This window comes from Anser brachyrhynchus (assembly GCF_964034855.1).
Source record: "Anser brachyrhynchus genome assembly, chromosome: 1".
Classification (NCBI taxonomy): Eukaryota; Metazoa; Chordata; class Aves; order Anseriformes; family Anatidae; genus Anser; species Anser brachyrhynchus.
This window is the reverse complement of record NC_137694.1, coordinates 88,434,902-88,448,101: the sequence shown is the minus strand read 5'-3', so window position 1 is coordinate 88,448,101 and position 13,200 is coordinate 88,434,902. Positions and strand designations below refer to the sequence as shown.

At 45.3% G+C, this 13,200-nt stretch overlaps 1 protein-coding gene across 4 annotated transcripts in view; it reads left to right on the top strand.

Moving 5' to 3' along the window:
• Positions 1 to 13,200, top strand: part of ILDR2 (immunoglobulin like domain containing receptor 2) — a 39,532-nt gene that overhangs the window by 17,070 nt on the left and 9,262 nt on the right. The window contains exons 4-7 of one of the 4 annotated variants that reach the window (XM_080576574.1): positions 1,309 to 1,365; positions 5,774 to 5,920; positions 6,672 to 6,848; positions 12,080 to 12,193. In XM_080576574.1, the coding sequence (XP_080432700.1) occupies positions 1,309 to 1,365; positions 5,774 to 5,920; positions 6,672 to 6,848; positions 12,080 to 12,193 (495 nt within the window). Of the gene's footprint in view, positions 1 to 1,308; positions 1,366 to 5,773; positions 5,921 to 6,671; positions 6,849 to 12,076; positions 12,194 to 13,200 lie in introns of all 4 variants that reach the window. The other 3 variants (XM_080576573.1, XM_080576576.1, XM_080576575.1) reach the window with 3 other exon arrangements.

Below are 13,200 nucleotides of genomic sequence, written 5' to 3'. Positions count from 1 at the left end.
TCGGGAGCACCTTTTGGTGGTGTTACAGTGAGCACTAGACAGCTTTGATGAGTTGCAACTGGTTGCAAAGCACTGCCTGTATTCAGAGGATGTTCATTATGGCTCCAGCAGGCATCCTGGTGGATTTTTGATCTCTGCAGAAGCTCAGCTGAAGCACTGAGAAAAACAGAGTGGCAATCTCTTTTATTATAACACACTTCAAGGACAGGCTTGAGGCTGAGGAAATTGGGGCCCAATTCATCATTGTGTCTGAGCTCTGCTCGGTGCAGGACCTGGAGGACACGTGGGGTAGCTTTCAACTGCCGTTTACACTGGCTAACCCTCAGCTGCATCAGCTAAGGTCCAGCCACAATGCATGCCTCTCTAGAGCACAGCTCTCCTACCTTATAGTGCGTCCTAAAAAAACTGAGCACGATCCCAGTGCTATTGAAAAGAGCACAAAGCACAACTGCACACAGTCCTGTTCTGCCAATGCACAAGTGCATGTGAATTATAGCTGAACACTGTGTAGGATGTTTGCTGTGTATTAGAATTATCCCAGACACACAGTGCCAAAACAAATAGGCACCAAGCTGCCTTTGAGCTTGGATTTTGTTTGTATTCAGTTCTAAATTAAAAGTCAAATTCTTGTTTATGTTTTTTTTTTTTTTCCTTTTGCAAAATGATTCTGTGAAATTGTACATGAGCCCTTCCCTGGTTGGTTTGCTTCACTTGAGAGTTGGCTTTATATCATACAGTCTCACCAAGCTGCTCGTGCATCTGGAAAGAAGTGGCACATACTCACAGTTGTGCTTTCCTGGGGCTGTCTCTGGAGCTGCAGAGCCCCACGTGGAGGGCACGACCTGTGGCTGTTCAATGCATGTGGCTGTCAAGGGCCTTGGGTTAAAGATGTTGCACATCCTTTCAAACTACATCAGTACGTTTTTAAAGTAAACCAAATCCTTCTATTGGAGGGATGTTGTGTGTTTCCAGGAGTTTTTTTGCATGTGTAGAGCATAACTCCAGAAAGATACTACCTTTTAATCACGCTAAGGGGACCCCCCTCTACTTGTCATTTTGTGCCTAAATCAGAGAAGCTCTGTTCCCCCCAAGCTCTGCTGAGGAAGAGAGAAATTGATAAAATGCAAGGACAGAGAAATGGCAGAGGTGCTGAGGCAGACACCAGTCATTGAGCATGATGAGATCTGTGGTTGCCAGGAGTGCGAGTGGGCTGATGAGGAAGGGGACTGGAAGCTAAGGCAGGGGCTGGGAAGTGTGTTTTTCTTGCAGTAACCTCTCTCCTTCTTCTCCTCCTTCTGTCTTTTCTAGGCAGGACAGGGCTGCTTGCTGATCTCTTGCCCAGTTTTGCTGTGGAGATTATGCCAGGTATTCAGCCATTTCATCCTTTAATTATGCAGTCGTCTGTCATCTTGTCTGTTTATCCCTCTGCAGCATCTTTTATGTGGTGTACGTTTTACTCTTATGTGTACTTTATCTGGTGAAGAAAAGAAAAAAGCCTATTGCTTACTGGAAATGCACGTTGGGTTGAGAACTGAGAGCTGATGCTGGGACTGGGGGAGGAGTGGCCATGCTGGGAGGCGACTTACAGAAATGGTTAATGCCATGCCAGGGTCAGCGTGAGAGCAGAAATGCCAGCGCTGTTCAGAAGAAGTTTTGTATCAAGCTCTCAGCGAGAACAAAGGCAACGCTGCTCCAGCCTGTGGAGACCTCAGCAGCCTTGTGTGCCCATATGGCCCCGTACGTCATCCTCTCTCCTGCACCAGTAACTTCCCCTCCCTGGGCTCTGTGCTGCAGGCACTGTTACAGCCATCGCCCCAGATGGCAGCGCAGGAAGTGCTAGAAATAGAGCACTGGCTAGCAACCCGGCGGTGGCACGGGCCCTCTCGTGCCATGTGTCCTGGGCATTATCCTAGGTAACTCCAGGTGGCTGGACCGGCTATGAGGGATCTCTGCCTGTGACAACTCCCTTGCTAGCCAAACTAACGAGAGCCACCAACTGGGGCACTCCTTAAAGAGGAAACAGACTGCAACACGTTGTCCTTGAAAGGGAAGAGCTGTGGGAACATTTAGCCCTAGAGTCATGATCATCCCCTGACAGTGCCCAGGAAGGCATTCTTTCACACTTCTCTGCAGAAATACATCTCCATATAAATGTGTGAAGCTATTTTCAAAGCTGTCCCAGAGATGCAAATGGAGAGAAGGCAGACACTCCTCCACCTCCAGTGAAACCCAGAGCTCCCTGGAAGCTCAGCATGGCAGGAGAGGGATTGGCCTGTTCAGCATAGGCAGAGGTTGATTCTCTGTTGCCTAATGCTTTTTTTTCCCCACTATTTACAGTCCTACTGGATGGGTGTACAATTCCTGTATGTTGACCAGGTAGCTTTCTGGTACCCCACTGCATACTTAAAAAAACAAGAAAGTATAAAAGGCAGTAACAGACCACACATCATCTGCGTTACCTGTTAACCTGAATTAACAAAATCAGATACTCTTGCAAGCACAAACCCGTAGTTTTCAGACAGTGAGGTTCATAGCATTTCAGCTTGGTAAATGTTTACACCTCAGGGTTACACAGGTGTATCTGGAAGGGCAGTGAGAGAAGGTAATGGCTGTTGTAGCAGGGTGAGGATTAGGCAGTTGCAGGTAAAACTGGTTGAACTCCCAGTTTTGTGCATTACGGAGGAGCCAGCGAGCTGTTCTGCTGTTTTCTTAACCTTATCACAGAAGCAAATGGTCTAACTCTGTGAGATCAAATCCTTCCTGTGACTGGGGTATGGATTTCAAATGTTTTCTCCTGGTGCTGAGTAACACGAAACATACATACTAATCTGATCTCTTTTTATACTCCTAGAACATTTTCAGGAGGACCACAAGTACACTTACAGTGGACTTGCTGTTTGTTTTTTTCCTCCACCAGGCTTTTATCCTTTATTAGTGAACAGTTCACTAACAGCTCTGGAGATCTGACACCTGAGCTTCATTGCATAGCTGTGGCTGGCCACTTCTGTCAGGCAGTAATATTTCATGACAAGAACTTGACAGAAGAAAGCTTCTGCCCTGCTCAGAGTGGCATAGACTAGGAAGTACAGGGCTGGAAAGAAGTCTGGCTTACTATCTCACTTGCTATCCCGAGCACCATGTTATTTCATGCTTTTCATAAACTTAGCAAACTTAAAAAAACTTAAAAAACTTAAAAGTAGCCTGGTTTTGGCCTTTCTCTCTCACATTGCATCACCTTCTTTGATGTGCTGCTTCTAGCTTCCACCGACATTACTCATAGCCTGTTTATGCTCATTTATTTAGGACCCTTAACCATAATAACTGCTTTTTCCCCTAGCATTCATCCTCCTAGCATATTTCCTGGCAGCAACTATGTCTGCTTGCAGCCTTCTTTACGACAGGCTAATGCAGCAAGCTTCTGCTCTTTCTGTGCAAGGCAGGCTGTCAAATCTGTTCTTCACTCTTGAATCCTCGCTTTGCATGAGCTCCAGCCTGAATCCATCTTTTCTTGTACAATGATGATCCGAGTTGTATAATGTCAGTAACTTCAGATGAAGTTACTTGGAGGCCTTTTATGAAGGCATTCCTTAACACTACTACTGGAAATTCCTCCTCTATGGGGCACAAGATTACAATTACATTTTTTCATGGCTGTATAGCCTAAGTGGTTACAGTTGTCCTGTGATGGAATAGTATAGTGCGTCCTTTATTTTTGGTTGCTTTCAAGAAATGAAGTCCTGTTCACAGCAGAAACTATTCTTGATCCTTGAACGCGTGACCCTGAAAGTATTGCTGCACACCTTGAATTTCAGCATATTGCTGTGTTACATGTTTCTTATTGTAGGCCTGCCCAAGGACAACTTGCCCTTTCTGTAAGATATTCCAGTATTCATCTTTGTTGGTAATGCTTCCCTACCTCTTACCCTTAAGTTGCATTAATGTATTCTTATTTTCTGTGTCAAGGTCATTCATGCAAACATTGAATAAGATGGCTCCTAGAACTGGTACCTGAGGAACTGTATTAACAATTTCCTATCAGCTGTTACTTTTCCATTCATGAATGCTTCCCTCCAGCTATTTCCTTATTCATTAGCTGAGTTTTTCTCAACATAGAGTAACTTCACCAAAAAATATTCCACAAGGACCAAAATTATCTGCAAGTTTAAATGAAATTCATCTGTTTCAGCCAAGAGAGAAATAAAATATTCAAAAAACATAAAATGTTTCACTTTACACTTCTGAAATGAAGTGTTTTGATTTGTAAATGCCAGATCTTTCACTGACATTCGTAAGTTTGAAATTAAAAATTGCATTTAAAAAAGGCAATTATTTGTAGAAGAGTGAAGGAAAATGCCAACAAAGAAAAGGATTTTACTTCTGCTCAAACAGAACTCTGGATGAATCAAAAATGAGACCTCTCATTTTTGCATTTTATTAAGAACTAGAAAGAACTTGTGTTTTGGTTGTTCCAAGCCGAACAACCTTTTCCTCGACTTTTCATCACACTTGGCTCAGTGTTATTCCGTCCTTGCATTGCAGCCCTTGTATCAACCCTTCTGCAGCCCAAATACCATTGTGCCAGGAGGCCCTGTAGAGAATGCTTGACTTCAGTTCAGAAAGAGTGGCCTGCTGTTTTTTCTTCTCGTGGTATAAACCCCACCCCACTGCTGAGCAGCCCCGCCACTTCTTTTCTTTGCCTTCTTGCCAGCTTTCCAAGGTGGTTGAGCAACCACCTGGGAACCTCTGGTGTCTTTCCCCACAGGTTTTCCCTCACCAGCGGTCTTAGTTCCAGATAGGCTGGTGCATATTTACATATTTCTGATATAAAACCAACTCCAGGCTTCCTCTACATTCAAAGACTTGAAATTTCTTGGTCCACATGGGTTTGGTGACCATTCCCTTGATCCAGGGAATTGCCATGTGGCAGTATGCGCAGCCTTGTGCGCACCATCCCCGGTGAAGTGAAGGGCTGAGAGCTGCCCCATGGCAGGCTGGGCACCTCCCCTCAGCATGGCTGCTGCTGCTGCTGCTACAGATTTCCTGGCAGCAGAGTTTTAGGGACCTTTTCTTGCTCCCCTTCCCATGTAATGTAAATAGAGCCCATTACAGCTCCATCACGCTTTTTGTGGACCGTCCCTTCTGACCTATCACTTGTACAGACTTCATCTGAGGCTTCAGTGAAAATTAAAAAAAAAAAAGTGGTTGTTAGGTTTCCTGGCGGGCTGCAGCGCCTGAATAGGATGTTCGTTCAGCACATTCAAAAGAATAATTGTGTGCGTGGGCCTAGTTGTGAAGGGGCAGGCCTGGCTCATTTACTGGGCTATTTATAGCCTGCTTTTCACCGTCGCTTGTCCCATTAAAACTGGAATATGGGTAGGGAACAAACACATAAGCAGGGCATGAACATGGCTGAGAAGAATGAGTCTTTAATGAGACCCAAATGCTAATAGGGCATGTCCTGCAGCATTTGTACAGGTCTGCCACAGGATGAAGGGTTTCCGTGTGGGGAACCAGAGCTCTTGCCTCCATGCTGCTTGCCTCTCAGCCAGCCAGAGAGGCTGACAAGGGATCACATTTTGGTAGCTCTGTTTCTCACTGCCATGTGCCATTTCTGCTTTGACATGGTCCTAAACCAGGAGGGAGTCCCTTTCTATTAAAAGCCCCACCCGTCTATTCTGCCCCTGTGCTCTGCCCAGGGATGATGTTGCTGCTGTTCGCTTCCCCAGCGATGTGCAATCCTGTAAGTATCTCTTTTTCTCCCCGTGTTTTCCAGAGTGGGTCTTTGTGGGCCTGGTGATCCTGGGCGCGTTCCTGTTCTTCCTCCTGGTGGGGATCTGCTGGTGCCAGTGCTGCCCACACAGCTGCTGTTGTTACGTCCGCTGCCCCTGCTGTCCTGAGTCCTGCTGCTGTCCCCGGGCGCGTGAGTGACCCTGTCCAGGCCTGGCACGGATCTTCTTTACCTCCTCTGCTCCCTGGCAGAACAGGAGGAGAATGTGCTAATGTTGCTTCCTTTGCCCTGAGCACTTTGCTTGACTCAAGAACTAGTTCTTGGGGAGTGAAGCATCTGACCTATTGCTCAATGCTTGAGCGCTCAAAGTTAATTACAAATGTAATTCTCTGAGGCCTCCCTGCCTTGGCAGCTGCGTCTCCTTCTCCAAAGTGTCATGCTCCCCTTCCAAAGTTGCTGTCATGTCAGCAAGTGTTGCGGGGGCAGAGCTAAAAGCATCCTGGGAGGTTTCTTCCCGACAGTGCAAAGCAGCTGCCCTCTACAACACTGCAAAATCCTTGCAACCCAGCAAGGTTCCTGGTCAGGCTCAGGCAGATCTGTCAAGTTTCATGAGCCTCATCCCTGCAGCTTGAGACATAAGTTGTTTTTAAAGCTGAGCTGCCGCTAAGTTGTGGCAGCAGTAATGCTGGCTCTAACACGCCGGGTATCTTCCAGACGCTGGGCATCTTGGAGTGTTCACATGACATGCCTTGAGCACTTTTTAAACTCCCCTCAGTGCTATTTGAGGCTTAGAGAAATTCATATCGGCCCCTGTCATTTCACTTGTCCAGTTGTCTCCTGCTGGGTTGTCACCAACGTCAGCGATGTGCAGGTTTCTGCCACAAGCCATGTGGGTCTGGGGGAGGCTGGCGTGATGCTGACTGCTGTTCTTTTTCTTTTTCAGTGTACGTAGCAGGCAAGGCAGCAAAGGCCGGGTACCCTCCTGCGGTCTCCTCCATGCCAGGTCCATACTACATCCCCAGTGTTCCTGTAGCTGGTGTCCCGTCTCCTGCTGTGCTGATGGATAAGTCGCACCCACCTCCCTTAGCCCCAAGTGACACCAGCGGAGGAAGCCAAAATGGTAATTTGCAGTGCCAAGCACAGCATTCGGTTCTCTTCCTGGGAGCAGGGCTGGGAAAGGGAGGGGTAAGCGTTGCTGATAGAGTGCTATGAACAGGATAAACGCAGACAAACCGCATTTTAATCCTGGTGCTGGCAATGACATTTGCATCCCTTAGGGCCATGTGCTCAGACTTGTCTAGTGCCATCAGCAAAGTGTCTGTCTGGGGGTACTGAATTAGGCCAGCAGGGAATGGGAGGCCAGGTTCGTGCTCTGGGCCCCTTTCTAAACCTTTGCTTGCAGGAGAGAAAAGGATGAATGAAGGTGGTTGCAGGGGAGCAGAGGCAGTGGCTGTTTTCCCCTTAAAGCCAATGCCTTGCAAGCTGCTCTGTCTTGGTAAACTGCTTTTGCTGCTCTGTGTAGAGCGCTGCATCCCCTCTGGCAGCAGTTTTTGCTGCAGCTTGTTTTACTGTCCCTATAGCAATTTGAGCACAGGTACGTGCTCCCTTGTCATTTCTGCCCAAGAGCATTTGCGGCTGGATCCCCTCCCATACCTGACAGAAGTCAGTAGGTCACTTGGCTTGTTCAGCCTTTCCATTTATGAAATGTGTGTGATAAAAGGCTTCTAACTAGAAGGGAGTTATAGATCAATGTCAGACAGAGAGAATATGGGTATGGTGCTTCTATCTCAGTGAGGGTCACTTCTGCTGTAAAGGAAGTTGCCTTCAAGGAAGAAGAGGATGGCTATTTAGCCACATCCTAGCAGCATTTCAAGACCAGAGTGGCTGCCTGAACTCAAACATACTGCAGCAGCAGAAGTGACTTACCAAGATAGTCACCATACTGACAGACTATGTTTGCCATTGATCCAGCCACATGTCTGATTTGAAAGCTCTACACTAATTATAAATTGTTAAATTTACTCGTGACAGTGTGTTGATAAGACAGTTCCAAAAAGTTCCACAATCAAGTAGCCTACTCAAATAATTAAGCTTTTGGAATAACCTTCCACATTCTTCCCCTGCCCCAGTCAATATATTAACCTTCCCAGAATTACTAGACGTATTTTCATTCAACAGTCATACATTTTTTTCCCCACCAAAATCAAAACAGAGCTCTGGAATGGTGCATTTTGAAATAGGAAATAAATCAGTCACTGATCCAAAGCAGAATGTATCCAGTTCAAAAATCTTTGTCAGAAAATGATGAATGACAGCCACAGTGCTTTTTTTTTTTTTCCTCTTGTGCAAAATGTCACTGCTTGTAGAACACGGTGTTGGCTGTGGGAACCTCAGGGATTTTTTAAGAGTCAAATCACAGACCCAGTGCTTGTCTCTGCTGTGCTTTACTAGCAGAGCACAAATGCTGAATAAAATACTGTGGATGTGTTTAGAAACCAAATGGAATGGCTGTTAGCATCCATGGTTATTACACAGAAAAATGCATTTATTATATAATCTGAATCAAACTGTCAAGGCTTAAATCTTCAACTCAATATTTGACAGGCAATACTACATAGTGCAAATTAAACTATTACTGTAGTGAGTTTTAACTGTTGTGGAGAGAAGACAGGTTCTTAAGCTTTTTATTTATTTATTATTTTAAAATTAATATTTATTTTATTAATATGGACAAGCCCTTAGCCTGGATCATGCTCCTGTTGTGCAGGGGGACGCACAAAGAAGGTGTTCCTTGAACTGCGCAGCTAAGGCAGGTTGATTCCCTGCACTCCCTTCCTTGTCTCTTAAGCTCCGTTATCATTCCAGAATATCCCCTAATTACATGTTGTAGAAGAGAGAACACGTTACATGGCTCTTCCAAGCTGCTTATTTGCTGGTTGGCCAGACGGCAAGCTAAACAAAACAGATAATAGTTGAATGGATAATGAAGGTCTTTGCTCAGAAGGAGCACTAATTATGGTCTCTGCATCCTCCACACAGCTATTGTAGGTCTGATCTGAAACTTGTAAAAACTTGGTATCTTAGATACCAAAAACTTCTGTCTAGTTCATTTAAAAATGGTCAATAGGATCAGAAGTGCTAGGGGATGGAAACTGGAGGATTCTGTAATCCTGGCTGCCAGTCTAAAAAGTGCAGCCTTTGCCCTAGTTAGCTTCTGTGCTTGTAGCTGACCTCTGTGAGGTGATCTAGTGAGCAAACTAAGGCACGAGAATATTTAAAAAATTTGCTTACAGTTACATAAACGCCATGTGACAAAGCTCCAGTGAAGCTTAGGAACTCGGTCCTGAACTTAGGGCTGAACAGGAAATAAAAACGAACGTTCAGTTCTCGTAGTTAGAACTGCTGGGAACACAGAAGTTAGGATGTATGCTCTCTATTTTAAATGTAGTGGTTACCTGGAGACTGTGGCATAGATTCTCTAAACCATGCACATAGGGAATCTTTTAATTCGAGAGCTGAACTCCAGACCTCCAATATAGAATGTGAAAAGAAATAGAAAAGGATGAGAAATCACTTACTTCCTAACCACACTTGCCTGAAAAAAATAGTAGTGCTGTCCTTTCTGGGGAGGGAAACAGTTTACAGTTTTGTCTGACTTGGTTCCACCCACAGAAGAATAAAAAAAGTGTCCATAGTTAAACAAATTAAGCATTAGAAATGTATGAACTGTTCAGGAGAAGAAAATATGCTCTAGCAGGGAAGAATGTTTCATTCCCTTTGACTTTAATGGAATGGTTCTGGACAAGTGCTTAACATCTTTGCATCTTCATTTCCTTATAATTGAGATGGGTCTAAAAATATGCAGACCTTTTTAAAGGATTTTGGCAATTTATGGATGAAGAAGGGTATGAGGAAGAAGCAATAATATCTTTGAATCTCACACAAAGGAATAATAAAGAGATTTAATAAGTTGAACATTCAATATCATTGCCGGAAGTATTTAATAAATAAAAGTAGACACAAAATATGCCTTATCTGTAATGGAAAATCCTTTTTATGGGCTGCTCACAGTCATCTTTGCAGATTTAATTCCCAAGTTAATTTCTGGATGCTTACAGAATTACCCAAGAAAGTCACTTTCCTTTTGATACATAGCTGCAATAGCAAGTCAAGCATGAAGCTAGCATGAAGCCTAGCTAATTCTCCCATCAGTTCCAGGAGCTAAAGATGTTGCCCAAATAGATATTTGGCACAGCCTCAGCATGATTAGTGGTTCTTGTGTGACAGAATCTGGAAGCTGCCTGCTCAAGTTCCCCAAAGGCTATCAGTAGGTCAGAGTCATTTCCAGCTAATGCTTGGTTGTTGGCCTGTGTGAAAACGAGGTGGTAGCTCAGCTGAGCTCCTAGGAGATGCTCTGGAAGGAAGAACAGCGAGAGGACTCTTTCCTGGCAGTGTATCAGACCAGAGGTCAACTGTGATGGTGAGGCAAAGCAGAGAACTTGCACTGCTGTTGCTTATGCTGTGCCAGCTCTGTCAGTGCAGCAGGAGTCACCACGTCTGAGGCCAGTCAGTCCAACTCACCTGCAGAGACATGCTGGTCTTCCACTTTGGAAGGCAGAGGCAGGGTTCCTTCTGTTCTGTAAGTCACGGTGTGCATTTACACTTATTGTATGCATATTTGTGGTGATGATAAAACTGTGAAACTCCAGACTGCCATCAGCTGAGCTATCTGGGTTTGTCCTGGAGACACATTGAAAGCAGGACTGCGATAGACCCGTACTACATTTTAACACCTAATACCTTTCCCAAATACAAATACACTAGGCAATGTTTCAAATCTAGAAATTCACTTTACATACACACAGTTAAAATCCATAGTAAAGCACTTCCTCCTGAAGCAATTTGCAGGATTATTACAGGAATTGTTCCACCAGTTCCTATGGCACAGCCATTTCTGAGGCAGAGCATGGTTATTTCATAGTGCACAGACACAAGCACAGCAGCTTAGGACAGAAGGTGCCTAAGAATACCTCTGCCAAGTCCTTGTTCAGCCCACACTGCATACTATGCAACGTACTATCAAACCCATATGCTAGATACTGATATATCGGTGTATGGGATAAAACAGAAGGAAGAGGTTGGCTCACTACCACCGTCCAAGTATTTTTTTAAAATAGCGCGTCAAGAGGAGGGCTCATGCAATGCTGCAGTGTTCACACAAGGGAACACACTAGCCCCGTGCAAGGCAGACAGGTTCGTTTTGTACTGATAAGCGACTCATCCTTACAGCAGTGCTCTGATGAGGCTGAATTTCAGGGTTAGCTCCTTGGGACTGAGACCTGTGTTTCTGTCAATCTTCGAATAGCCCCAGGCTGAGACGTTTCTTAAACAATCTGCTATAGAAGCCTTATTTTCTTCAAAGCCCTAATAGGTGGAGTTCTTTGCTTGCTGACTGTAGGCTGGCCTTGAGGTAGCCAGGGTATTCATAGGCTTAGCACGTAAAGCGTGCATGGAGCCAGCCTGCCAGAGTTAGAGCTGCTGTGGCTCTGGATGTGTAGGAGCTTCTTTTCTATGCACAGGAAAGTGGCAAAGCCAAAAAAGCTGTCCAGGCTTCCCCTGCAAGTGGAGTCAAGCACCTAATGCCCGTGTGAAACCTACCTTTTCTGTAAAATACTGCACATAAAGAATTCCAGAGCAAGCAGTTTCACAGTTACCCAGTGACCTGATTGGCCCCATTATTGGATTTGGTATAGATCTCAGCGCGATGTGCTTTATGGGACTTTCTGTGTTTCCTTCCGTGTTCTGGAGCATCTCCTACCACATGCTTTTCAACCTGTGTGAGCAGAATTCGTAGGGCTGGGGAGTGTGGAGTGCTCCTGCAGAGTGACAGCTCCCACATGCTCAGCCACCTGCTTCCCCTGCAGCCTGGGAGCTCACTACCTCTGCTGCATAGAGGAAGCCTGATCTTCTGGCACTGCTTCTCCCATACCATGACAAATCCTTTCGGTAGTGCTAAGGAAGGGGAAGCGACTGCTACCTTCCTCCCTGCCATCCTCTGTAGGAGGTGGAATCACTGTGGCAATGTCACCACTTGATGCATTTGGCTGTACAGATCGGGTATTTCCAAGACATTTTTTGCTGTTGCTGCAAACTTTCTAAACGATGCAGCTGCTCACTTCACATCCCACCTTAGAGACAAATTTCTTCTGAAGCAAGGACTGACTCACTGTTTTGGAAGATGCAGCCTACCTGCCTGCAAATGTGAGCTCAACTGTAGAAGCAATGTTGTCTGAAAGTCTCCTCAAACTTAAATGTGTTTTCCTCTAAATTCTTTTATTTTCTCCCCAGCAGTGCGCAAAGGGTACAGGATACAGACTGACAAGGAAAGGGACTCCATGAAGGTGCTGTACTACGTCGAGAAAGAACTGGCTCAGTTTGACCCAGCTAGGAGGATGCGAGAACGATGTGAGGAACAAGAATGGTTTTGATTTTGTTTTTCACTGACCTGAAAAATACTCTGCAAATTCATAGCTAAAGTTCACTGGCTTTGTCTTAAAGCTAGCCTCTAGGATATTAATCTTGGGATGGATAAAGTCCGGATCTTAGGAATCTATGGATATGTTCTGATTTTAAAGAGTTACTGCTCACTTAATAATCATCCTTCATTAGACTAAACAAAGTGTGGGAGACTCAAACTATCATGAAAATTGGCTGCTCGGGTAATTGAGCTTTTGGATCATCATGGTCTGAAAAGCCAGGTCTGTTTTGTGTGCTGCGGTGCCCACAGTATGGTTTGAATGATGCATAAAGGTAGTTTGGAGTGGGTTTTGCCCTGCAAAAGGGACTACAAGAAAGATTCAGGAAGCAAGGGGATTGCCAGGAGGTTTGGTGACACTGGCCAACGTAAGATCAGAGGCGCTATGTGCAGCAGCACTGGTGGCTTGGCAGTCAGACACTGCAGGTGAAAGGGAGGGGCATGATGCAAGCTCAGAAGGGAGCTTCTGCAGGGAACTCCTCACTGCCTTCCTATTGCAGGCTTTGTTTTCCTAAATAAAGACTGAAGGGGTGTTCAATGGGTGTCAGCACAAACCCTAGTGAGGATCTGAGGATCTTTCTGCATTAGGAGACAGAGGTGCAGTGGTGGGACAGGTTATGTGCACGAGGAGGGCCTGCAGTGCTGGTGTTTGTTCTCTAGCTGTTCTGAGGACAACAGCAGGCTGGGGGGCTTGGTTCCTCCGTGCAGCATCCGACTGATGCAGAGCTAACCCATATTAGGCACTGGCAGAGGCTCTTTTAAAACAGACACGTGAGATCCTGCAAATCAATGAAGGTAGGGGCTTTAGGGAATGACATTACATCAAGGCTCTGTACAGATTAGGCATAACTAACAAATTATATGTACTTCTAAAACAGTCATTGCTGAGCACACTGTCTTCTCCACCCACAAGATTTACTATAAAAAGACCTCTCCA